Consider the following 26,302-nt stretch of genomic DNA (forward strand, 5'->3'; position numbering starts at 1 on the left):
CCCAAATTTTCCCCCATTTGAACACCTGAAAATTGTTGCAACCCCAGAATTAGAGTAGGTGGAAATTATGTATGCATCCCATTATTTAAATGCTTTCATTTCTCCTTTGGGTCTTAAATTTGTAAGAAGAGCCCTCTTGTGGTGCAGTGGTAGTATCCCTATCCTTGAACCAGGAAGCTCAGGTTGAAATCTCACCTACTTCAAAAGATGTATAATAACATCTCTGAACAGAGTAGGGGGAGGCCCTCTTGCGGCGATAAGGACACTATGGACTTAGATTCAAGTCCCACCCTGCTCCAGAGGAGTGTAATAACATCTCTGAACAGGTTGATTCAGAAAGGAAGTTGTAAAGAAAAGCAAAAACAAAGCAGACCAACAAGGGGCTCTTACGGCACAGTAGTAATGTCCCTGCCCTGGACGAGTGAGGCCTGTATTCAAATCCAATCTATGTGATAACATCGCTGAACACACTGATTAAGGAAAATAGAATAGGTGGGAGGGTGTTCTTGTGGCACATAAAAAAGATGCACGTGCCTTAGAAGGAGGGCAGTGTAGGTTTATTGGAATGGTCCCAGAGATTGAGAAGTGCAATTACACAAATCACATTTGCAGTCGATATCTACATTGTGACAATGCTGTGATTTTGTTTCTTGAATCAAAAGTTTGAATTTCCAAGAATGTAGAAGGACTTCAGGATTTTGAAAGAATTAATAGGGTAGCAGGAAGAGGTTTTTTTTAAAAACTGGTGTGGAAATAAGATGAAGGCACATAACTTTAAAACCAGAGTCAAGCAATTCGGATGTTAGGAAGTACATTCATGCAAAAGATATAGATAATCAATAAACAGATGTTAACTCAATGATTAATTTTAAATCTGAGCTCAGTAGAACTGTGCTGAGCAACAGGATAATCAGACATGGAGATAAGGTGGTGAATGAGTGAAGTTACAGATCAGCTATTATTTATTAAATTTCGAACATATCAGAAGGCCTAATCCTGTTCCTCTGTACTTTCCTTTGACAAGTGTCACAAACCCTCAAGACTCATTCACTCAGATATCTTTCCCCTCAACGACTCAAATTTAGCAGGCATTACGGTATATCAAAATTGCCAAACCCACATGCTCAACTCAACATTTACCAGCATTCAAGGTTATCTGTTGATACAGATTCATTCCCTATTATATCCAGACCTGCACGTCAACTGTTCTGGCAGCAGCACAGATCTTCTAGATAAATCTTAAAAGTTAAAATCATAACTCAATGATTACAAATTCCTATCAGAATGCAGACAAATATAACGCTAGAAATTTCTTTACTCAAATCCTTTATTTTATTGCAGCACAAAATTCTGGCTTTTTGAAAAGCTTTGAGCTTTTCGCCCACACCTCCTCCCCCATGTCACTTTCAATATACCATGTAGGCTCAAGATGTCATAGGGAGGTAAAACAACCTGGAGTTCAATCATCCATGCAGTCTGATGGTATCTATGATGAAACATATAAACCAGAAAAAAAGTGGATGGGATAACTGTAAAATCACCTTTTGCAATTTACTCATCTATACAGATATAGCTGTACTCTTGTCCAAAGGACACAGTGGTTGTAAAACAGCCACAAAATGTCAGTATTCAATTTTGGGTGGAATGGACAACAATTCCACATGAAGTGAGGATACTTAGCGAAAATGAAGTGTATGGTGCTTACTAATATCCACGCATAGGACAGAAAATTATGATAGGACACATAGCTTTCTCAAATGTACCTTGCTGTTTCCATAGCCTCATGATCTACAGTAAATGTCTGGTTGTTGTCTCAAACTGCAAATCTTTTGAAATAGTGTAAAATATTTTCCTCCAATAACTCATACCTCAGTTATTTATAATAAATGATAAGGTGGTATTTAAAATCCATATCATATGACAGGTGGAATACACAAATAGTTTTATTTATTCCTGAGAAGAGCTATATAAACAATGCAGCTGGTAGACAGACAGACAGCAGTACTCTAAAATTTGCAAAAACATTCTTTTTTTACATTAGCCGTGTGTATTCCTCAGATTTTTTAAAACATTTAATATATAAATAACAAAATAGAATTCATATACCCCTACAATTAATTAATATTCCTAGCTAGGCAAATTGAGAATGAAAGGCCACCTTTTCAAAAGGTCTGTTCTGCAAAAAGCATTCCAAATGCAGCTTCACAGCTTACAAGGTAATAAAGTACATTGAGTACAACACTAATTGTAAACCATTTTTGAATCCATATACTTAAAAAGTAAACGCAAGAAAAAAACCTAATGTCACAGTTTAGCAGCTGTTTGCCAATGTCACGAAGTGTTCAAACACACCTTTATCCTCATTTTGCTTTCTAGTGGCAATGATACCTATAATCGTTGGAATGAACAGCATATACAATTAATAAATTAAAACTTATTTTCTTTTCTGTTATGATTTTCTCAAATTTGAAAGCAAGGTGATGCAAACTTTATATACAATTTACATACTTTTTAAGGCAGTTTACAAAACATTTTCAGGTCAAAATAAATGTGTAACAAACAACTTTATTTCAAATTCTTATTATGGAAAATTCTCTATTCACATTATATAAACCTGAGTTTAAGCTTCAACTACAGAAATGGTCCTTGGCTACAATTCACAGTTAAGTCAGCTGTAATACTACAACAGTATTTTCAGTGCTTAAAATGAGTTTCCTGAGCCACATTCACTTGCTGCGTCAAAGTGTTTGTTCAGGGCTGCGGAAAGAGGATGGGGATAGGGTTTTAAAAAAAATGCATTAGATGTACTTTATGGATATCATACTTATTTTTAAATACAAGCAAAAATGATCGAAAAAATTAATGCCACTTAACAGTAACAGAATGCTCAGAACATTCCAGTGTCAAAATCTATTTACCCAGAGACATTTTTGTATTATATATCTACTTTTATCAAGTGACCTGGGTAGAAAGTTTAGTTAAAATATATATTGTATATCAAGTCAGTGAGCAAGCTCAGGTTCTGAAAACAATGCATCAGCAGGTGGTGCTACAACCTAAATTTATTATAGCTTCAGATATCACTAATGTTGTGTAATTTATTATACAAGACTCACGCTGTAGCTAGAGAGTAACCAGTAGCAGGTTCTGGGACACTGGGATGTTTGAGGATCTGCAAATCTATTTGTGTAGCGTAGTTGCTACTGAGTTTACATTTTCAATCTGAACAACCTTACCTGCACCCCATACCCCCCACCCCACAATGTTAGTATAAATCAATTCTTTTTAAATAGAGCAGTGTCATCCCAACTTACTGATACTAAGTATTGTCTCTGCCAAACCTCTTCACTCGAATTATATTTATGTAAACAACAGTACAGTGAGTTTTGGATGGATCGGGGATTGGGTTGCTGACTGACTGGAGGCTAGACATTCTGGACAAATAAGTGAACTCAATAGCCATCATTCCAATCTGCTCATACATTCCTCCAAATTCACAGTTAAAAAATGGAAACTTGAAATCAGACTAGCTGCAAGTGACGTTGAAGAAATGCAAGGGGCTGATAAACCATTCCAACTCTGGTTATTGTAAAATATTTGTTGCAACCTAACGAAAATAAGTATTTCATGGGTTTCATGGTTTTCTCTATTCTTTTAACTTATTAATGGTATTAAAATTCATAGGTTATTCTGACAACTCAAATATTTTAAAAGTGATTTGAAAACTCGTTTTCTTGCAAGTTATTCACCCCATCCATTGATCTATATATTACATGAAGACTATTTGCTCCATTAACAGTTGCTGCAGCTAACTGACCAATGCAATTAAGAGTTAGGAGTTTCTTCTTTCTCTCCTAAGAGCTTACTGCTGCAATGCGTGACTAAAGCTCAGCTACAGGCTCACTGTTTAACCTATTCAGACATGTTATGCTACTATATGCAGAAATTAAGAAAAAGATCTCACAACTGTGAAATAACAGGACTTCATGACATCACTGCAAGCTACATTGATATATTGATTATTCTTTTTTAATTAAGGAAGATTGCCTTTCATTTTTCAAATCAGTGGGATGGTCAATGGGTTTCATAGTTAATGAATTACTGAAAAAAATATCACTTGTGCAGGCAAGAGAAGCAACTACCTTTGCAAAAAAGGTCAATCCACCTTGAATATGCGAATTGAGAGATAAATGTTGTCCCAAACAGCAGAATTTCCCATTTTTAAAATAAAATTGTCATGGGATCCCTTTCTTCCAGCTGAACAGCAGACAAGATCAAGTTTAAAGTCTCACTCAAATACATCACCTCTGGAAGGCAGAACTTAGTCTTCAACCAGACTTCAGTTTTGATTGTCGTCAACTTTGGTAGTGGGACTTAAATTCACGACCTTTTGACTGAAAAGTGAGTTATCCCACTGTGTCAAGCTGATCTGAGATTAAAGTTTACTGATCTGGAATTAAAATTAAGTGTCTTTTATGGAGAAACACACTGGCACAGATTTGATGGGTGAACGATCTGTTGCTGCATTGCAATGTCAAAAATATTCAGAAGTGTTTCTCTGCATGAAAGATTAGAAACATACCTGGTTCATACAAGGGGTGGGTGTTGTCTTATCTTGAGGTTGTGGCATTGTATCAGGATCCCTTCTCCCCATATGTTTGAGAACTGGATAATCAGGCAGCAGGCTAAACAAATAGGAGAATACCTTTGTTTCTATTGTTTTTCAACATCTTTACAAACTGCACTAGAATGAAAACTTATATAGGCAAAAGTGAGGAGGACTGCAGATACTGGAGATTAGAGTCGAGTGTGTGGGGCTGGAAAAGCACAGCAGGTCAGGCAGCATCTGAGCAGCAGGAGAATCAATGTTTTGGGCAAAAGCCCTTCCTGATGAAGAGCTTTTGCCCGAAATGTCGATTTTGCTGCTCCTCGGATGCTGCCAGACCTGCTGTGCTTTTCCAGCACCACACTCTCGACTGGAAATTTATATATATATAACACAACTTTAAGCTTACACCTTGAGCAATACTCCAGTTATATTTAAAATGGATATGAGGAAAAAAAGCAGGCACACAGTATTACAATAAAGCTAATTGAAAAACTAGCACCACACAGGCACTGCTATACTCCTCTTGCCTTGTAATTTCAGTATTCAGAGGTGTATTTGCTCATGAGTGAATATAAATATTCATATCTACAACTAATTAAACTGGCGAATATTAATATTTAATTTTTAAACATTAATGAATTTACATCATAACCATTCCACTTTTGAGAAGTCTAGTAAAATATTTCTCCTCCAAAACTCCAAATTAAATTTAAATAACATTAGTGTAATATATATTGTACCTTAGCTGAATCTGCAACTGTCAAATTGTTGTGTCGCATAGAAACAATTAGAATTAAAATGAAAGGAAAAGCTAATTATTTCTACCTATAAGCTTCCAAGCAACTGTAACTGTTTTATTACAAACTCCTTGAATTGGAATACCTGTACAAACATCCACTTTGTATGACAATCAGATGTCACTATATATAAAACAAGATACCGGATAAGTTACAGGCTCGTGACAAGTGTTTACTTTTTAAATATTTAAGTGTTTGTATAAGCCAATACAAATTAATTCCTTTCATTTTGAAGAATTTGTTAATTCAAATTATAAATGGTGCAAAAAAATCCCCTGTCTTTGCTGCTTTATGAAAATCATTCCATTTGAATTAATTGGTAATTAAATGTTCTTCTGAGCAGAATTAATAAAAGACTACGACAAAGTTAACATATAAAATTTCACTGCTCCCAGAGATGTAAACTTTGTACAGCACAGGTTGAGAAGCCAAGTTACAGCTGAAGGGCTCAATCAACTTTTTTCCTTCATTTACACTATATTACAAGGGAAAGTCGCCAATTCAGCATATCATATTAAACTATACCTGGACATGATTATTTACTCAACACAATGAACTGGAGTTTAAATGTGTTATAATCCCAACTGATGTTATTAATGGACAAGTCAGGTCCCAGACTGAAATGCGGCTTGATAGATTTTTTTTTAGAAACGTGGTATCTCACTGAAACATAAGCACACAAAATGCTGCAGGTTTCGTTTTAATAATGAAACAGCAGTTTATTATGAAAAGAAATAAAGACAGTGAACCAAAATACTTACATAGAACACAAATTTAAAGATTTCAAGATACATTGTAGAACACAATCCTAAGACCCTCCTTTACAGTACCCACACCAGAGAGGATTTGCTTCTAATTCATATCTACAGGACTGAATTTTAACTGCGACTTCAATGCCCTACCTTGAGAATATGATGGCCTTTTTCTAGAGCCTTCATACAACTGAGCTCAGACTTTCTAATTTTCAAAATAACCCTTCAAATTTTAACCACACACATCTAGTCTGGAATCCTTACACTAAACTCCTTTCTCAGGAACAATTCTTCACACAGCTTCAGCGAAGGCTTAGTCATACAGCATGGAAACACATTTCAGTCCAACTCATCCTGTCAACCAGGTTTCCCCAAACTAAACTGGTCCGAAGCAAAAACAGAAATAGCTGGAAAAGCTCACCAGGTCTGGGCAGCATCGGTGGAGAGAAATCAGAGTTAACATCTTGGGTCGAGTATCCCTTCCTCAGAACTGTTCCAATGAAGGGTTACTCGACCTGAAAGTTAATTCTGATTTCTCTCCACAGATATTACCAGACTTGCTTAACTTTTTCAGCAATTTCTATTTCTGTCTTTGATTTACAGCACCCACATTTCTTTTGGTTTTTTACCTAAACTAATCCTATTTGCCTACACTTGACCTACATCTCTCTAAAACTCTTATTCATGTACCTATCCAAATTTTTTTTACATGTTGTAACTGTACTTACATCTGTTTCCTCTGGCAGTTCATTCCACATATGAACCACCCTGTGTGTGGAAAAAGGTTGCCCCTCAAGACCATTTTAAATCTTTCGCCTCTCACCTTCAAAATCTGCCCACTTGTTTTGAACTTCCCCACCCTAGGGAAAAGAGTTGGCTATTCACCTTACCTATGTCGTTCATGATTTTATAAACCTCTACAAAGCTCACCCATTAACCTCCTACGCTTCAGTGAAAAAAAGTCCCAGCCAATTCAGCCTCTCCTTATAACTGAAACCCTCCAGTCTTGGCAACATCCTGGTAAATCTTTTCTAAACCCTCTCCAGCTGTCTTACTAAAACTCCAAAACTTTTATTTCTCCCTCTCCCACCATCCCCAAACACATTAGATGTTACAATCAAACATTCCAGAATCTTATGAGCATCTAATGCACTATACTTTTAGATTAGATTAGATTTTAGATTTTTTTAGATTACATTACAGTGTGGAAACAGGCCCTTCAGCCCAACAAGTCCACACCGACCCGCCGAAGCGCAACCCACACATACCCCTAACCTAACACCACGGGCAATTTAGTATGGCCAATTCACCTGACCTGCACATCTTTGGACTGTGGGAGGAAACCGGAGCACCCGGAGGAAACCCACGCAGACACGGGGAGAACGTGAAAACTCCACACAGTCGCCTGAGGCGGGAATTGAACCCCGGACTCTAGCACTGTGAGGCAGCAGTGCTAACCACTGGGCCACCGTGCCGCCCACATTTATACTATTTATGCTTTGCACTCTAAAACTCTCCCAATATAAACTAAACCCTGTGATTCGCCAGGAAGTCTTTCTCATATTCTTTGAAATGAAATCACCATGGCGACAGACATACTTACAAGTTGATCACTGAATGCCTTCAGAACACAGAACAAATCTACATGCCACTAGTTCAAAAATAGATAAATCATACACCTTACATCACAAATAGTGAAAATGTCAATGCTACTTTTCAAATGTTAGCCTGGTACAATGTAGGACATAGGACCTTAATATAACTACTGACAGTGCCATCTCCAGATGTGCTTAAGTTGCAATCAGGTGTTGTTTCTATGGAGAGTTAGGACAGCTGAGGGGCAAGGTACATCCTCAGTGCTTAGTGTCTCTGTGAATGACTGAATGACATTAAAAAAATCTCAAGACTAACTCACTCAGGTAGCACCTTCCAAACCCATTTCCATCTAGAAGGACAAGGGCAACAGATAAATGAAGACACCACTATCTGAAAGTTCCCCTCCAAGCCACGCATCATTCTGACTTGGAAATACATTGGTTTCTTCGTTGTCATTGGGTAAAAATCCTGGAATTCCCTCCCTAATGGCATTGTGGGTCAACACATAGGAGATGGACTGCAGCGGTTTAAGAAGGCACCTCACTATCTTGTCAAGGGCAACTAGGGATGGGCAATAAATGCTAGCCAGCCAGTAACACCCACGTCACACAAAAGAAACTTGAGAGAAATGTACTGAATACTGAAAAATAGATATTGAGGTAACGTGGCACATTGAGTAGTGCCCCTACTTAATCAAAAGCTCCACATCTGAGTTCCTCCCCAGGGTTCAATGACCAAAAAAGATGTATTTACCTTATTCATAACACAGTCAAAACAGTTGGGAATCAACATGTGAAAGTCTTTCAAACACATTGCCCAATGACAGACAGTAAAATCATAAGTATTTTATAGTCTGCAAAATGGAAATCAGGTTGGAGACTCTACTATCACTATTCATAGTTCCAGACAACAACATACATGTAAAAGTGCATGGTGCTATTGCAACTCAGGCTCTGAATGATCTTTAACATGTCATCACCAAAAGCTTCCGAATGATTTAAAAATAGATTGTCCAGTCATTTTCTTCAATTAAATTAAAACCTTCTGTATTTATCTAATAAATGTGGTATGTGATAATGCCAATCCAGAAGAACCTTTATATTGCATATTAGGCAAATTTGGGTGAGTTTAAAATCACAATTTTCTTTAAACTTCAACTGTAAACAAACTGAAAGTCTCTTAGGGAATGTTAGGAACTCAGAATCATAAAATCCCAACAGTGCAAATAGAGGCCAAGTGACTCTCCTCTGATCCCCTTAAGGGCACCACCACCACCATTCCCCCCCACACCTTACTGTTATTAGTAGTGATAAGAAATCTATCATTCTCTGCCTTGAACATACTTAGTGACAGATCTTCCATTGCCCTCTTTGGTCTGATCAGGGAGAAGGCAAGAAAATGGAGTTGAGAAACAAATCAGCCATGATTGAATAGTAGAGCAGAGTTAATGAGCCAAATGGCCTAATTCTGCTCCTCTGTCTTGTGGTCATAAGGATTCCAAAGATTCACCATCTCAGAGTGAAGACACTTATCCTCATTGCATGCCTGAAAAGGCTTGCCTTTTATTCAGAGACTGTCCCCCCTGGTTTAGACCTCATAACAAGGGAAAACATGCTTTCTGCATCTATCAATGATTATTTCTTGTATTTGTCTGAACACTAAAGAATAAAGGCCCAGTTTCTGCAATCTCTCACAGAATAGTCCCACTACCCCAGGCATGGTTCTGGTCAACTTTCGCAACATTCTCTATATCCTTCCTCAGGCAGGGGACCAGAACTGCATAATTGTTCACCAATGCTATATACAATGTTTTAAAAAATTCATTTGTGGGACTTGGATGTCGCTGGCTGGCCAACATTGATAACCCATCCCTATGTGCCTTTGAGGTGGTGAGCTACCTTCTTGAATCGCTGCAGTCTACTGCTGTGGGTTAACCCACAATGCCGGTAGGGAGGGAATTTCAGGATTTTTGACCCAATTACTGTGAAGGAACGGTGATGTATTTCCAAGTCAGGGTGGTGAGTGGCTTGGAGGGGAACTTGTGGGTGGTGGTATCCCCAAATACCTGTTGCTCTTGTCCTTCCAGATAGAAGTGGTCATGGGTTTGGATGGTGCTATTTCAGGATGTTTGGAGAATTTCTGCAGTGCAACTTGTAGACAGTAGCAGAAGTGTGTACTGAGCGCCAGTGGTAGAGGGATTGAATGTTTGTAGACATGCTGCCAATCAACTGGGTTGGTTTGTATTGGAGCTGCATCAATCCAGCTAAGTGGGGAGTATTCCATCACAATCCTGACTTGCGCCTTGTAGATGATGGATAGACTCTGGGGTGTCAGGTGGTGAGTTACTCGCTGCAATATCCCTAGTCTCTGACCTGCTCTTGTAACCACTGTGTTTATGTAGTGAGTCCGGTTCAGTTTTTGGTCAATGTTAACCCCAAGAATTTAACAGTGAAGGATTAATACCATTGAATGTCAAGGGGTGGTAGGTTAGAGTGTCTCTTATTGGCGATGATCATTGTCTGACATTTGTATGGCGCGAATGTTACTTGCCACTTGTCGGCCCAAGCCTGGATATTGTTCAGATTTTGTTGTATTTGAGCACGGACTACTTCAATGTCTCAGGAGTCACAAGAGGTGCTGAACACTGTGCAATCATCAGCGGACTCCCCACTTCTAGGCAAAAGTGAGGACTGCAGATGCTGGAAACCAGAGTCTAGATTGGAGTGGTGGAGGAAAAGCACAGTAGGTCAGGCAGCATCAGAGGAGGGGGAGGGGGAGTTGACTGGTGCGGGTGTCCCGGAGATGTTCCCTGAAGCACTCACGAGGCAGCATCCAGTCTCCCCAATGTAGAGGAGACCGCATCGGGAGCAACGGATACAGTAAATGTCATTGGTGGATGTGCAGGTGAAACTTTGATGGATGTGGACGGCTCCTTTGGGGCCTTGGATGGAGGTGAGGGAGGAGGTATGGGCACAGGCTTTGCAATTCCTGCGGTGGCAGGGGAGGGTGCGGGATGTGGATGAGATGCGTTGGAGGGCATCTTCAACCACGCGGGAAGGGAATCTGCGGTCTCTAAAGGAGGCCATCTGGTGTGTTGTGGTGGAACTGGTCCTCCTGGGAGCAGATATGGTGGAGGAATTGGGAATACGGGATGGCATTTTTGCAGGAGGTAGGGTGGGATGAGGTGTAATCCAGGTAGCTGTGGGAGTTGGTTCATTTGTAAAAAATATCAGTATCAAGTCAGTCATCATTAATGGAGATGGCGAGGTCCGTGAAGGTGTCAGAGATGGTCCAGGTGAATTTAAGGTCAGGGTGGAATGTGTTGATGAAGTTGATGAACTGCTCAAGCTCCTTGCAGTCATCAGTGTAGCGGAGGAAGAGGTGGGGAATGGTGCCAGTGTAACTACGGAAGATGGTTTGTTCTACGTAGTCGACAAAGAGACAGGCATAGCTGGGGCCCATACGGGTGCACATGGTACCCCTTTGGTCTGGAGGATTCGAAGGAAAATTTGTTGAGGGTAAGGACCAGTTCAGCCAAATGAATGAGTGTGTCAGTGGAAGGGTACTGTTGGGGATGTCGGGTGAGGAAGAAATGGAGGGCTTGGAGGCCCTGGTCATAATGAATGGAGGTGTAGAGGGAACTGGATGTCCATGGTGAAGATGAGGCATTGGGGGCCGGGGAAACGGAAGTCTTGGAGGAGATGGAGATGGAGGTGTGATGTCTCGAACGTATGTGGGGAGTTCCTGGACCGGGGGAAAGGACAGTATCAAGGTAGGTGGAGATGAGTTCAGTGGGGGCAGAAGTATGGTGGGACAATGGGTCGACTGGGGTGGTCAGGCTTGTGGATCTCGGGAAGGAGGTAGAATTAGGTGGTGCGGGGTTCCCGGACTATGAGGTTGGAAGCTGTGGGTGGGAAATCTCCTGAGGTGATGAGGTTTTATAGTCTGGGAGATGATGGTTTGGTGATGGGGGAGGGGGGTGTAGGAGGGCGTGTTTTTGAGTTGGTGTCTGGCTTCAGTGGTGTAGAGGTCAATGCGCCAAACTACCACTGCACCCCCTTTATTCGCTGGTTTGATGGTGAGGTTGGGATTGAGGGAGTGGAGGGCTGCACTTCTAGCCTTATGACAGAGGGATGGTCATTGATGAAGCAGCTGAAGATTGTTGGGCTTAGGACACTAGTGAGGAACTCCTGCAGAGGTGTTCTGGAACTGAGATGACTGACCTTCTACAACCACAACCATCTTCCTTTGTGCCATGTATGACTCTAACCAGCGGAGTGTTTGTCCCAGATACCCATTGATTCCAGTTTTGCCAGAGCTCCTTGATGCATAACTTGGTCAAATACTGCCTTGATATCAAGGACTGACACTCTCACCTAACCTCTGGAATTCAGCTCTTTTGTCCATGTTTGAACCAAGGCTGTAAGGAGATCAGGAGCTGAATGACCCTGGCAAAACTCAAACTGGGCGCCACTGAGCAGGTTGCTGCCGAGTAGGCTCTGCTTGATAGCACTGTTGATGACCCCATCCATCACTTTATTGATGATGGAGAGTAGACCGATTGGGCGGTAATTGGTCAGGTTCGATTTGTCCTGCTTTTTTGTATATAGAACATACCTGGGCAATATCCACATTGTTGGGTAGATGCCAGTGTTGTAACTGTACTGGAAGAACTTGGCTAGGGGAGCGGCAAGTTCTGGAGCACACATCTTCAGTAATATTGCCGGAATGTTATCAGAGCCATTGCAGTATCCAGTGCCTCCAGCTGTTTCATGATATCGTATAGAGTGAATCGAATTAGTTGGAGACTGGTATCTGTGATGCTGGAGACCACTGGAAGAGCCAGAGATGGATCATCCACTCGGCACTTCTGACTGAAGACTGTTGTGAATGCATCAGCCTTATTTTTTGCACTGATGTGCTGGGCACCTCCATTACCGAGGATGAGGATATTCTCCTCCAGCGAGTTGTTTAATTGTCTACCACCATTCATGACTGGATGTGGAAGGACTGCAGAGCTTAGATCTGATCCATATCTGTGGAATTGCTTAGCTCTGTCTATCACTTGCTGTTTTATGCCATTTGGCACATAAATAGTCCTGTTTGGCAGCTTCACCAGATTAACACCAGATTTTTAGGTAAGCCTGATGCTGCTCCTGGCATGCCCTCCTGCACTCTCCAATGAACCAGGGTTGATCCCCTGGCTTGATGGTGATGGTTGAGTGCGGAATGAGTCAAGAGTGTGGTGCTGGAAAAGCATAGCAGGTCAGGCAGCATCCAAGGAGCAGGAAAATTGATGTTTTGGGCATAAGCCCTTCATCAGGAATCCTTCATTCCTGATGAAAGGCTTATGCCCGAAATGTCGATTCGCTTGCTCCGTGGATGCTGCTTGACCTGCTGTTTTTCCAGCACCACACACTCAGCTCTGATCCCCAGCATCTGCAGTCCTCACTTTCTCCTGAGTGCGGGATGTGCTAAACCATGAGGTTGCAGATTGTGCTGGAGTACAGTTCTGCTGCTGTTGATGGCCCACTGCGCTTCATGGATGCCCAGTCCTGAGCTGCTAGATCAGTTCGAAGTCTATCACATTTATCACGGTGATAATGCCATACAACATGATGGAGGTTATTCTCAATGTGAAGGCTGGCATCTCGTCTCCACAAGGACAGGGCAGTGGTTACTTTTACTGATACTGTCATGGACATTTTGCAGCTGGCAGATTAGTAAATATTAAGTCAAGTATGTTTCTTCTCTTTTGGTTCCTTCACCACCTGCTGAAGACCTAGTCTAGCAATTATATCTTTTAGTACCTGACCACTTCGATCAGTAATGCTGCTGCTGAGCCACTCTTGGTGATGGACATTAAAATTGTCCACCCAGAGTACATTTTGTGCCCTTGCCACCCTCAGTGCTTCCTCCAAGTGTTCTTCAATATGGAGGAGTACCGATTCATCCACAGGAGGACGACAGTACATGGTAACCAAGAAGACGTTTCCTTGCCCATGTTTAACCTGAAGCAATAAGACTTCATGGAAACTGGAGTCTATGTCAAGGACTCCCAGGGCAACTCCCTCCTGACTGTATACCACTGTGCCACCACTCTGTTGTGCCTGTCCTGCGGGGGAACAGCACATATGCAGGGATGGTAATGATGGTGACCAGGGTGTTATCTGTGAGGTGATTCTGTAAGAATGACTACGTCAGGCTGTTGCTTGACTAGTCTGAAAGACAGCTCTCCCAATTTTGGCACTAGCCCACAGATGATGCTAAAGAGGACTTTGCATGATCAATAGGGCTTTGCGATTTTGCCATTGTCTTTTCAGTTCCAAGGCCGATGCCCAGTGGTCCGTCAGTTTCATTTCTTTATTGTGACTTTCTAGTGATTGATACAACTGCGAGGCTTGCCCGGCCATTTCAGAGGGCAGTTAATGCTCTGGATTCACACATAGGCCAGACCAGGTAAGGATAGCAGATTTACTTCCCTAAAAGACATTAGTGAACCATATAGGTTTTTCTGACAATTGACAATGGTTTCACGGTCATCAGTCAGCCCTTAAATTCCAATTTTTAAAATTGAATTCAAATTCCACCATCTGCTGTGGTGGGATTCGAACCCAGGTCCCCAGAACATTATGCTGGGTTTCTGGATTAATAACTGAGTGATAATATCACTAGGCCATTTCCTCCCAAACTGCCTACTATACTTGTACGCTAGCTTTTAGCAACTTATGAACAAGGGTAAAAAGAGGCTGCTCCCCAGTTGGTTCAACATATTGCTGCAGAAAATGATCTTCCTTCACAACATTGATGGTCACAGATTTACCCAGTCTATATGTAGGTTGAAGTTACCCATGATTACTGCATCCCCCTTGCTACATGTGCATCTTAATTCCTGATTTTATGGTACCCTACATTATCAGTACTGTTTGGTAGCCTATAAATTGCTCTTTCCAATGATTCCTGCCATTTGCTTTTTCTTGGCTCTATTCAAACAGTTTTTACATTCTTTCCTTTCAATTGGAGATCCTCTCTCATTAATATACTGACTCTATCCCTTGTGATGCACTAACCCACTTCTTTATGCTTATCCATGATAAATGTCAAATGTTCTTTAATATTCAGTCCCCAGTCTTGGTCAGCCTTGCAGTCACATCTCCATAAAGGCATTTAAATCACACCCTTTTATTAACACCAAATTATCTATCGCACTACAAATGTTGTGTACATTCAGATAGAATTCTGTCTTAAATATTATTCTGTCATTTGACCCTTGTTTATTATAGGTTTTGTTCCTGCTGTTTCCCAACTTAAATTGCAGTTTCTCTACCTGCTGTCATAACCAGCTTTTGTTTTTATCAGAATTCCCTGTTAAGATTCCCTTCCCCATACAAACTAGTTCAATGTTGGGTCACAGCAACAAGAAATGGAATGTTAGACAATGATAGAAAATGAGATTCTTTCAATCTTTTTGAAACTGTGATGTCATGCCAGCAAGACTAAATCTACTGATCTTGGCAGACCTTCAGAACTACCAACAAAAAAAATTGACCTTCAAGAAATTATTTCTTGGACTTAAGAATGAAGTAAGCCATTTTGTTCCTTGACCTTGCTCTGCCATTCAATGAGATAATGCCTGATCTGTGATCTAACTTTGAGTTGGAGACAATTATTTAAATAGAGAGATTATAAAACTCAATAGTACAGTAGATTCTAGACATTTTAGTACGAGTTAGTTGGCTGATACAGCAAGTGATTAGAATAGTAATTGGAAGGTTCTTGTTTATTGCAAGGATAATGGAAAATTAAAGTAGGAAAGGCTTTATTGCAGCTGCACAAAATATTGTTGAGACCACATCTGGAATAATGTGTAGTTTTGGTCTTATTTGAAAAGTATATATTTGTTTTAGAAATTGTTCAGAGAAGGTTCACTGGATTCACTCCTGGGGTGAATGGCTTATCTTACGAAGAGAGGCTGAACAGGTTAGGCCTTACATGAATGACAGGCAATGTTATTGAAAAATACAAGATTTGAGGAGACGAGATTGGGGAATTCCAGAACAATATTCCTTAAGTGAAGAAACTAAATCTAGGAACAGAGTTTAAGTATAAGAGATCTTTTTTAAAATAGAGACGAGGATTTTTTTAAAAAATCACCAAGTGTTTTTTTGAGTGTGGCACTACCTTTCCCAGAAGGCAATTTTTAAGGTAGGCTGGGTCTTTACATTTATTTGAGGCCGAGTTAGATGGATTTTTGATAAGGAGTCAAAGGCTGGAAGTGCAGACTGTAAAGTGAAGCTGAGCCGACTACCAAATTGGCTACGGCTTTACTGAATAATGGAATGGCCTCGAAGTGCCAAATGGCCTAATCCTCCTCCTCCTACTTTCCAAAACTCTTAGTTACACTGGTGAACAAAAACATCTACTAACTTCATTTTTTAATTCAGTAACTGATCTAGCATTACTACCACTGGCACACTGAAGCGATGCCTAATTTCATTCATTGCCCTAACTGTCAATCTGCACACCAGTTCTAGGCTCTCTAACCAGCAGAAACAGATTATCTACCTTGTCCTATTAATATCCTGAATATGTTGATGAAATCATTCAAAGTGATCTCAGTTCTAAGAAGTACAATCCTAGTTTGCATAATCTCTCATAATTTAACCCTTGAATCTAATCACACTTGGCAAATGCCCTCCAAGGCATCTTCCTAGCTCTTAGTATTCTCCCTCAGATTTGATGCTCAGAACTCATTATTCCACATGTGATCTAACCATTAGTTTGTAAAGTTACATTGTAATATGCTTACTTTTATGGGTCAAAGAAATCATAAATTATACTCACTTTCTTATCATGTAGAGATCTCCACTCGTATTGAATGGTGGTCTTTGTACAATTACAGTTCCAGGGTAAGGGCTTGGTTTCATGTCTGAATGACTAAGTAATTGCATTCCAAAAGGACCTTGATTCATCACTTGATGGGGTATCACATGGTTGGATGTTGATGTTATTACTGAACGTACACGCAGTAATTGTGGATTATATGTCTGGCCATAAGGCAGTCTCTGTACATTATGAGATGGTGCATGAGCATAAAGTGCAGGGTGTGGAATTTCATTTGAATAAATTCCACTGGATATTTGACTAGTATTATAAGCTGCAGAAACTGAATGAATAACCTTTTGCCTTTTAGTTACAGTTTGGCCTTCAAAATCTAAATAGTCTTGCAGTCTACCATGTGTACTAACTTCCCCATTGCTTTCAATCTTGGAAGCCACAACATTTCTCTCTGATGCTTCATTTTTCTGCTTTTGTATTGAAGCTTCATGCACAGGGTCGCATTCATCTCTTTCTGGTATTCGGTGCTCAGAATATATGTCAGTTCTTTCCCTCAGAATTGCTTGTGACTGCCCACTGCCCTCTCTTAAGAATAAGAGTGGTGACTGGTTGTATAAACCAGGTTGCCCTGCAAGGTAACTCCGATCAGGCATTACAGCGGTCTGAATCGGTTGCTGCGCATGATAGCCAATGTTGTTCAAGTGAGAGGAGAGTTGCTGCTCCATCGGATGCTGGTACAAATGAGAGCTCTGGCCTTGCAGTGGATGAACCACCATAAGATGAGGAGCATGCTGGACAAAGGAATGAGCTGAGGCCAGGTTCTCGGAATTACATCCCACATAGTGCATGTAAGCTGGCACTGGTCCAAATTGATGCCTTGTGTCAGGATGAGCAACAAGCACTGCAGGGTTTCTATGTTGAACATTGCCAATAGTTCCTCCACTACAATTAGTCAGATTTGAATGTGTTTCTGAGTTTGTTAATTTTAGTCTCAGATTTTCTGTCGATTTGGGATTTCTCATGCTCTGCTTTTCACTAGTGGTTAAACTATTTGACAAATTTTGCCCCTCCCTTAATTTGCATCCTTCAGAGTCTTTTTCTCCAATTTCATTGCTTTGAAATAATTTCTGTTTCTTAAGTGCTAAAATTCCACCAAGTCTCTCTGATTCTGTGCTCTTTCCTGTAGTGTCTTGCTGAAGTAGATTAGCTGCTGAGGCATTTAGAGGGGTTACTTTATTAGAAATAGGCTCTCTGTTCACCAAATGATGCTGATCTGTAGAAAACAAATCACTGTTGGCAGTTTGGTCTAGATGTGCACCTGTAGGGATTTAAAATGCAAAAGAATTAGAAACAAGGTTAATTTTGCTTAATCCAGATGTCAAATTTACTCCACCCAATTCCAGCAAAGGAAGAAAAGATGTTGCTGTGAATGCAAAATTTAAATCTTTCAGCCAACTGAACTAAAACAAAAGCTGTGCCGTATAATTCATAACATTTGTGTGCACCTGTAATTTGCCCTACATCTAGTAAAAATAGACTCTCTCCTCTGTAGTTTTAAACCTTTTAAGATCTGAAGTAATGTGGGTAAGGAGTTAGCAAAACAACTGAAATTTACTATATCCTAGACAAAGTTTTCTAATCCTAAAAATCATACCCTTTGAAAAATGCTCACAGTTTACGGGAGAATTAATTGCATAAGAATGTTCAAAATCTCCAAATCTGACTTTTAAACAATGAGGGTGAATTTTTCCGAACACTGTGGCACCTGTCTGCCCAGAGCCCACTAATAAGAACAGCTGTGCCACTGTCATAGGCTGGAGGTCGTATTTTTATCTCTCAGGGACTACAACAGAGCTGTCAGCTCATCAGATGGCTAGCAGCTGTACAATCACAGCAGAAGTAGTGGCAACACCAGGACAATGAACAATCTCCAAATGGAGTTCATTGCTGGAGCTGAACAACAGGTAAGCTGGTTGTGGGTTGAGGGATATAAAGGGAGAAAATATGATCTTAGTATGGGGATGTGTAGCAAATGAATATAGAACACCTACAAAAGAACATCTTCCCACTTGTCCCCAGCTCGAGCAAAAAATGCTGTGGGCTCTCTCAGGCCTATCCTTGTCTTCAGTAAAATAGGAATGGAATGAGGCTAAGAGCAGGGTGGTATGGGCTGTGCAGCACCATCTCCCATCCCACAACATTTCATAAAAGTCAGGGACAGGTGGGCAGCAAGTTGGCCATACAATAAGACTTTATGACATTCCCCACCATTAAACACACCAACACGGGTGGTACAATTACAGCATTTAAAAGACATCTGGATGGGTACATGAATAGGAAGGGTTTAGAAGGATATGGGCCAAATGCTGGCAAATGGGACTTCATCAGTTTGGGATATCTGGTCAGTGTAGACCAAAGGATCTGTTTCCATGCTGTTAGAGTCTATGACTCAATATCATTGATAAGGTTAAAAAACATATCCACTGTTTGAAATACCTACTTAAATAGAACCTTATAGAGGAGGCTAATCATGCCACTGTTAGCACTTTCAGCCACACTAAGTTCCATTCCCTTGCTCTTTTCTATAATCCTGTAAAATTATCTCCCCCTCATGCATTTATCCAATGCCAAGTTATTACTCAGTCTGCTTCTAGCAACTTTTCAGGCAGTGCATTTCAGATTTCTACCCTGAATTTAATTGTTCATGCTCCTAGCATTTAATAATGCCCACTCCATGATGATTTCTTCTGTCTGTGCCTCGGAGGGAACAATGCTTACTTTAGCTACTTTCCTTTTTACATGCAATAAGAGTTTTGTTGATTATATCTTTGATTAGTTTACTGTCATGTTCTATATTTTCCCTTGTCAATTTTTGGTAGCCTTTTGCAGGTTTCTAAAATGCCCCAATCCTGATGCTTATGACTATTCTTTGCAGCATTGTATACCTAAATTTTAGTAAATCTAACTCCATCCTCAACTTCAACAGTAAACAACGAAAGAATTTTCTTGACGAATGTTGGCAATTGGCTTATTAAGTGTGATAGAACCACTTCTGGATGAGATAGTCAACAACCTTTTTCATTTCAAAGTTCTTTTTTTTAGGAAAGCATGTAGCCTTCAAAACAAGAAAACATCAAAGTCTCCATGAGGTACTGCAACTGTCAAACATACAGTTAAAGCTAAAGTAATACTAAGTTTACAGTGGCTGCTAGATTTAACCCTTTCATTTCCAAAGTCTGAACAAGAAAGTTAGAAGTCACTTCCTTCTATTCAGAATGTGATCTGGTGTGTTCTTCCACAAAAAAAATTCAACTATGAGAATCATGTAGCTGATTCCAGCAGTAAGCAATAGCAAAAAGGCATAAGAGTGACTATCTCACAGTTTATTCCTTTTCTGGAATTACTGCATCCTTGTATCTTTCTGACTTAAAGTTCAGATGGGGAGGTTAAGCAGAATGCAACTGAAGCCAGTCATTCCTGTCTCTGACTTAAACATTTTAACATTTCAGTGTATCATTGTGCTGTGGTTTACAAGATGCAGCACACATCTGAAAATATCAAGTGATCAAAAGAACTGTACATTTTAACGCAAGAATTAAAAACTACATATCAGAAAAGTGTTTAGTTATAAAATATAATTAATATAACAGTTTATGGCATTCAAATGAATTACCTTTAACAAGTGCTCTTTGAGAAGTTTGACCAAGAGGATTTTTTAGATATTTATCCAGGTTAAAATCTGACATTTGCACATTAGGCTGACTTGGATGTAGTTCACTGTTTTGCACAGAAATTCCACATGTGTTGGGTAAAGTTTCATTTTTAACAGGACTTCTAGTTTCAATCACTGAATTGTTTGTTGCCGTCAGAGGAGTCTGCATAACAGGACTTACGTTCTCCACTGACACAGGATTAGGCTGTCCTTCTGGCAATCTATCTTGAGGATGAAGACTGGAATGGTTCAAGTATCCAGGCCATTCTGCTCCTTTAGTATGATTCAAATCTGCCACATGACAATCACCACTTGATTTATTTGGCTGTGCAATTGCTTCTCTGCTTCCATGTGTCATTGGAACAACAGTGGCTGAGTGGGAACTGAGTGTTTTTGTTTCAGTCTGTGGAAGGCCCAGATTTGTAGATCTATTTGGTTTACAGACAGGGGAATGTTTTGGTGCTTGGACACCAACAGGGTCAGTTGGCATACCAGTATGAGGAGTTGCATCCCCATGACCATCAGATGAAAGACTAACTGTTTGTAATTTTGTAGAACCAGATCCAGCTGAAGCAGGTGTCACTGGTCCATTCACCAACATTTGTTGCTAAGAAGAAAAAGAATAAACACGAGGTCAAAGGCTGTTTCATGGATTTATTGTGCATTGTCAGTCATTGAAAGTGGCAGGACAGTCTGAGAGCATGGTCAATAAAATATACAGTACCCTAGGGTTTAATAGTGGAATGAAATACTAAAGCAAGGAGGTTATAGAATACTGGTTCGGTCTGAGTATTTGTGCAGTACTGGGCACCACACATCAGACAAGATATGAAAACATGAGAGAATGCAGGAATATTCATCCAAGTAGTTCCAGAGATGAGGAACAATACGCCAAGTGAGGCCGCACTTGTGTTTTGTACAGTTGCAGCACGACATCACAGCTCCAGAACTCAACCCCTCTAGCAAAAAAAAACCTATCACACAGTATGTCGTCTTAACTATCAACCTGGGTGGCAACTTTCAGGGATCTATGTACATGGACATCAAGATCCCTCTGCTCATTCATACTACCAAGAATCTTTCCAATGACCCAGTATTCTGCCTTCCTGTTATTCTTCCCAAAGTGAATCACCTCACATTTAGCTGCATTGAACTCCATTTGCCAACTCTCATTCCAATTCTGCAGTTTATCTAAGTCTCCCTGCAACATTGTTCCACACTGTCCATCACTCCACCGACTTTTGTGTTATCTGCAAACTTACTAACCCATCCACTTATGCCTGCATCCAAGTAGTTTATAAAAATGACAAACAGCAATGGTCCCAAAACAGATCCTATTGGCATATCACTAGTAACCGGACTTCAGGCTGAATATTTTCCATCAACCGCCACTTGATGCCTTCTTACAGAAAGCCAGTTTCTCATCCAAACTGCTAAATCACCTTCAATCCCATGCCTCCACATTTTCTCCAGTCAGCTTACCACGTGGAACATAATTCAAGGCTTTACTGAAGTCCATGTACACCATGTCAACTGCCCTACCCTCATCCACATGCTTGGTCACCCTCTCAAAAAACTCAATGAGGAGTACGAGTCACAACCTGCCCTTGACGAATCCATGTTGACTATTTCCAATCAAATTGTTGGCTTGCTAGATGATTATAAATCCTCTTATAACAGACATAAGGCTCACTGGTGTATAATTACCTGGGTTATCGCTACTGCCCTTCTTGAACAAGGGCACATTTACAAGCCTCCAGGTCTCTGGTACTAAACCTGCCGACAACGATGACTCAAAGATCAAGGCCAAAGGCTCAGCCATCTCCTCCCTAGCTTCCCAGAGAATTCTCAAACATCTCATCCGGCCCAGGGGACTTAACTACTTTCACACCTTCTAGAATTGATAACACCTCCTCCTTACTAACCTCAATCCTTTCAAGTGTAATAGCCCATATCTCAGTCTTCTCCTCTACAATACTCTCCTTTTCCTGAGTGAAAATAGAGGAGAAATATTCACTCCCTAGGTCCATACACAACTTCCCACTTCTGTCTTTGACAGGCCTGATCCCTATTCCTCTCATGCCTACAGAAAGTTTTAGGGTTCTCCTTTATTCTACCCGTTAAAGACTCAGTGAGAAAACCTACACGCAGAAAGACTGCTCATGTCCCCTTCTAGCTCTTAATTCTATCTTTAAATCCTTTCTAGCTACTCTAACTCTCCATTGCCTCATCTGAACCATCTCGCTTCAACGTCACATAAGCCTCCCTCTTCTGCTTAACAGAGATAAAATTTCTTTAGTTAACCATGGTTCCCCGACCTTATCACTTCCTCCTTACCTGACAGGGACATACCTATCAAAGACACACATTATCTGTTCCTTAAACCAGCTCCACATTTCGATTGTCCCCATCCCCTGCATTTTGCTGCCTCGTTCTATGCCGCCTAACTCTTGCCAAATCGTATTATAGTTGCCCTTCCCCCATCTATAACTCTTGCTGAGGCATGTATCTATCCCGTTAATCTAAACGAAACTGAATTATGGTCACTCTCTCCAAAGTGCTCACCTATCACGAAATCAAACACCCGGTCTGGTTCATTACCAAGCACCAAATCCAGTGTGGCCTCCCTTCTTGTCAACCCTTCGATATATTGTATCAGGAAACCCTCCTGCACACATTGGACAAAAAGTGATCCATCCAATGTTCAAGAGATGTCGCAATTCCGGTCAATGTTGGGAAATTTAAAATAGTGATGGAAAAGGATAGAGCAGATCTAAAAGTTGAAGTTCTAAATTGGAGAAAGGCCAATTTTGACGGTTATTAGGCAAGAACTTTCGAAAACTGATTGGGACAGATGTTTGCAGGTAAAGGGACGGCTGGAAATGGGAAGCCTTCAGAAATGAGATAACGAGAATCCAGAGAAAGTATATTCCTGTCAGAGTGAAAGGAAAGGCTGGTAGGTACAGGGAATGCTGGATGACTAAAGAAATTGAGGGTTTGGTTAAGAAAAAGAAGGAAGTATATGTAAGGTATAGACAGGAGAGATCGAGTGAATCCTTAGAAGAGTATAAAGGAAGTAGGAGTATACTTAATAGGGAAATCAGGAGGACAAAATGAGATAGCTTTGGCGAATAGAATTAAGGAGAATACAAAGAGTTTTTACAAATATATTAAGGACAAAAGGGTAGCTCGGGAGAGAATAGGGCCCCTCAAAGATCAGCAAGGTGGCCTTTGTGTGGAGACGCAGAAAATGGGGGAAGATATTAAATGAGTATTTTGCATCAGTATTTACTGTGGAAAAGGATAAGGAAGATATAGACTATAGGGAAATAAATGCTGACATCTTGCAAAATGTCCAGATTACAGAGGAAAAAATACTGGGTGTCTTGAAACGGGTAGAGGTGGATAAATCCCCAGGACCTGATCAGGTGTACCCGAGAACTCTGTGGGAAGCGAGAGAAGTGATTACTGGGCCTCTTGCTGAGATATTTGTATCATCGAAATTCACAGGTGAGGTGCCAGAAGACTGGAGGTTGGCAAACGATATGCCACCGTTTAAGAAGGGTGATAAGGACAAGCGAGGGAACTATAGACCAGTGAGCCTGACGTCGGTAGTGGGCAATTTGTTGGAGGGAATCCTGAGGAACAGGATGTACATGTATTTGAAAAGGCATGGACTGATTAGGGATAGTCAACATGGCTTTGTGCATGGGAAATCATGTCTCACAAACTTGATTGAGTCTTTTGAAGAAGTAACCAAGAGGATTGATGAGGGCAGAGCAGTAGATGTGATCTATATGGATTTCACTAAGATGTTCGACAAGGTTCCCCATGGGAGACTGACTAGCAAGGTTAGATCTCACGGAATACAGGGAGAGCTAGCCATTTGGATACAGAACTGGCTCAAAGGTAGAAGACAGAGCGGTGGTGGAGGGTTGTTGATTAGACTGGAGGCCTGTGACCAGTGGAGCACCACAAGGATTGGTGGTGGGCCCTCTACTTTTTGTCATTTACATAAATGATTTGGACGCGAGCATAAGAGGTACAACTTAGTAAGTTTGCAGATGACACCAAAATTGGAAGTGCAGTGGACAGTGAAGAGGGTTACCTCAGATTACAACAGGATCTTAACCAGATGGGCCAATGGGCTGAGAAGTGGCAGATGGAGTTTAATTCAGATAAATGCGAGGCGCTGCATTTTGGGAAAGCAAATCTTAGCAGGACTTATACATTTAATGGTAAGGTCCTAGGGAGTGTTGCTGAACAAAGAGACCTTGGAGTGCAGGTTCATAGTTCCTTGCAAGTGGAGTCGCAGGTAGATAGGATAGTGAAGAAAGCATTTGGTATGCTTTCCTTTATTGGTCATAGTATGGAGTATATGAGTTGGGAGGTCACGTTGCGGCTGTACAGGACATTGGTTAGGCCACTGTTGGAATATTGCGTGCAATTCTGGTCGCCTATCAGAAAGTTGTTGTGAATCTTGAAAGGGTTTAGAAACTAATTACAAGGATGTTGCCAGGGTTGGAGGATTTGAGCTATAGGGAAGAGGCTGAACAGGCTGGGGCTGTTTTCCCTGGAGCGTTGGAGGCTGAGGGGTGACCTTACAGAGGTTTATAAAATTATGAGGGGCATGGATCGGGTAAATAGGCAAAGTCTTTTCCCTCGTGTTGGGAGTCCAGAACTAGAGGGCATAGGTTTAGGGTGAGAGGGGAAGATATAAAAGAGATTTAAGGGGCAACTTTTTCACACAGAGGGTGGCATTGGTATGGAATGAGCTGCCAGAGGAAGTGGTGGAGGCTGGTACAATTGCAAAATTTAAGAGGCATTTGGATGGGTATGTGAATAGGAAGGGTTTGGAGGGATATGGACCAGGTGCTGGCAGGTGGGACTAGATTGGGTTGGGATATTATCTGGTCGGCATGGATGGGTTGGACCAAAGGGTCTGTTTTGGATGCTGTACCCTATGACTAAGTTAAAGTCCCCCACAATGACCACCTTGTTCCTTTAACTCCTACCCAGAATCGATTTGCCAATCCTCTCCTCCACATCCTTTGAACTTTGTGGAAGCCCATAAAAAAAACTCCCAGTAGTGTGACCTCTCCTCTTCTGTTTCTAACCTCAGCAGACAATTCCTCGTCAAATGCTCTTTCAGCCACCATTATACTGTCCTTAACTAAAAGCCACACCTCCCCCTCTTTTACCATCTTCCCTGATCTTAATGCAAGATTAAATCCTGGAACCTGTAACACCCATTCCTGACCTTGCTCCATCCATCTCTCAGTAATGGTCACAATATCGAAGTCCCAGGTACCTATTCATGCTGTAAGCTCACCCTACGTTATTCCTAATACACCTGGCATTGTAATAGACACACTTCAAACCAGCTTGCCGTCTGCCAGCACACCCCTGTGACCGTGAAATCCTGTCCATGTCCTCCCTATTCTCGTCCACCTGTGTACTGGAACTACAACATAGGTTCCCACTTCCCTGCTGAACTAGTTTAAATCCACCCGAATAGCACTAGCAAATTTCCCACCCAGGATATTAGTAACCCTCTGGTTCAAGTGAAGACCGTCCTGTTTGTAGAAGTTCCACCTTCCCATGAATAAGCCCCGATTATCCATAAACCTGAAATCCTCCCTCCTGCACCAGCTCGCTGACTGGAAAATTCTTATCATGAAAGCAAAAGGTCATCAGCTACCAGGAATTAAACATTTTACATCTTCTAGGTCAGTTACAACAGGAAACAGATGATTCAAAAATGTGCTTTCATACAAACGTTAGAAAAGCTCCTCTATGATGGTACAAATTGTTCTACTTATCATAGCAGCTTGCAATACAATCTTTCAAGAAAGATTGTCAAATAGAGCTGAATTTTGGCAAAGGGAAACCTGATATTTTCCAAATTCCAAGAACAGAAAGAGGATTTCATCTAATTCAGACAGGAATAAATTAAAAGCGAATCCCCAAGGTGAAACATTGGAAAATAGCTGAGAAT

The 26,302-nt window shown here is 40.9% G+C and overlaps 1 protein-coding gene across 4 annotated transcripts in view; it reads right to left on the bottom strand.

Moving 5' to 3' along the window:
* Positions 1–1,930: 1,930 nt before the first annotated feature.
* The window catches only part of LOC122557689 (cat eye syndrome critical region protein 2 homolog), an 88,409-nt gene continuing 64,037 nt past the window's right edge, over positions 1,931–26,302 (bottom strand). For 3 of the 4 annotated variants that reach the window (XM_043705536.1, XM_043705535.1, XM_043705537.1), the window contains 4 exons: positions 20,266–20,911; positions 16,599–17,910; positions 4,583–4,685; positions 1,931–2,757 (listed from right to left, as the gene is read on the bottom strand). In XM_043705536.1, coding sequence (XP_043561471.1) covers positions 2,752–2,757; positions 4,583–4,685; positions 16,599–17,910; positions 20,266–20,911 — 2,067 coding nt within the window. In that variant the 3' untranslated portion in view covers positions 1,931–2,751. Of the gene's footprint in view, positions 2,758–4,582; positions 4,686–16,598; positions 17,911–20,265; positions 20,912–26,302 lie in introns of those variants that run through there. The other variant, XM_043705538.1, reaches the window with a different exon arrangement.

This window comes from Chiloscyllium plagiosum, chromosome 16 (genome assembly GCF_004010195.1).
Source record: "Chiloscyllium plagiosum isolate BGI_BamShark_2017 chromosome 16, ASM401019v2, whole genome shotgun sequence".
NCBI lineage: Eukaryota > Metazoa > Chordata > Chondrichthyes > Orectolobiformes > Hemiscylliidae > Chiloscyllium > Chiloscyllium plagiosum.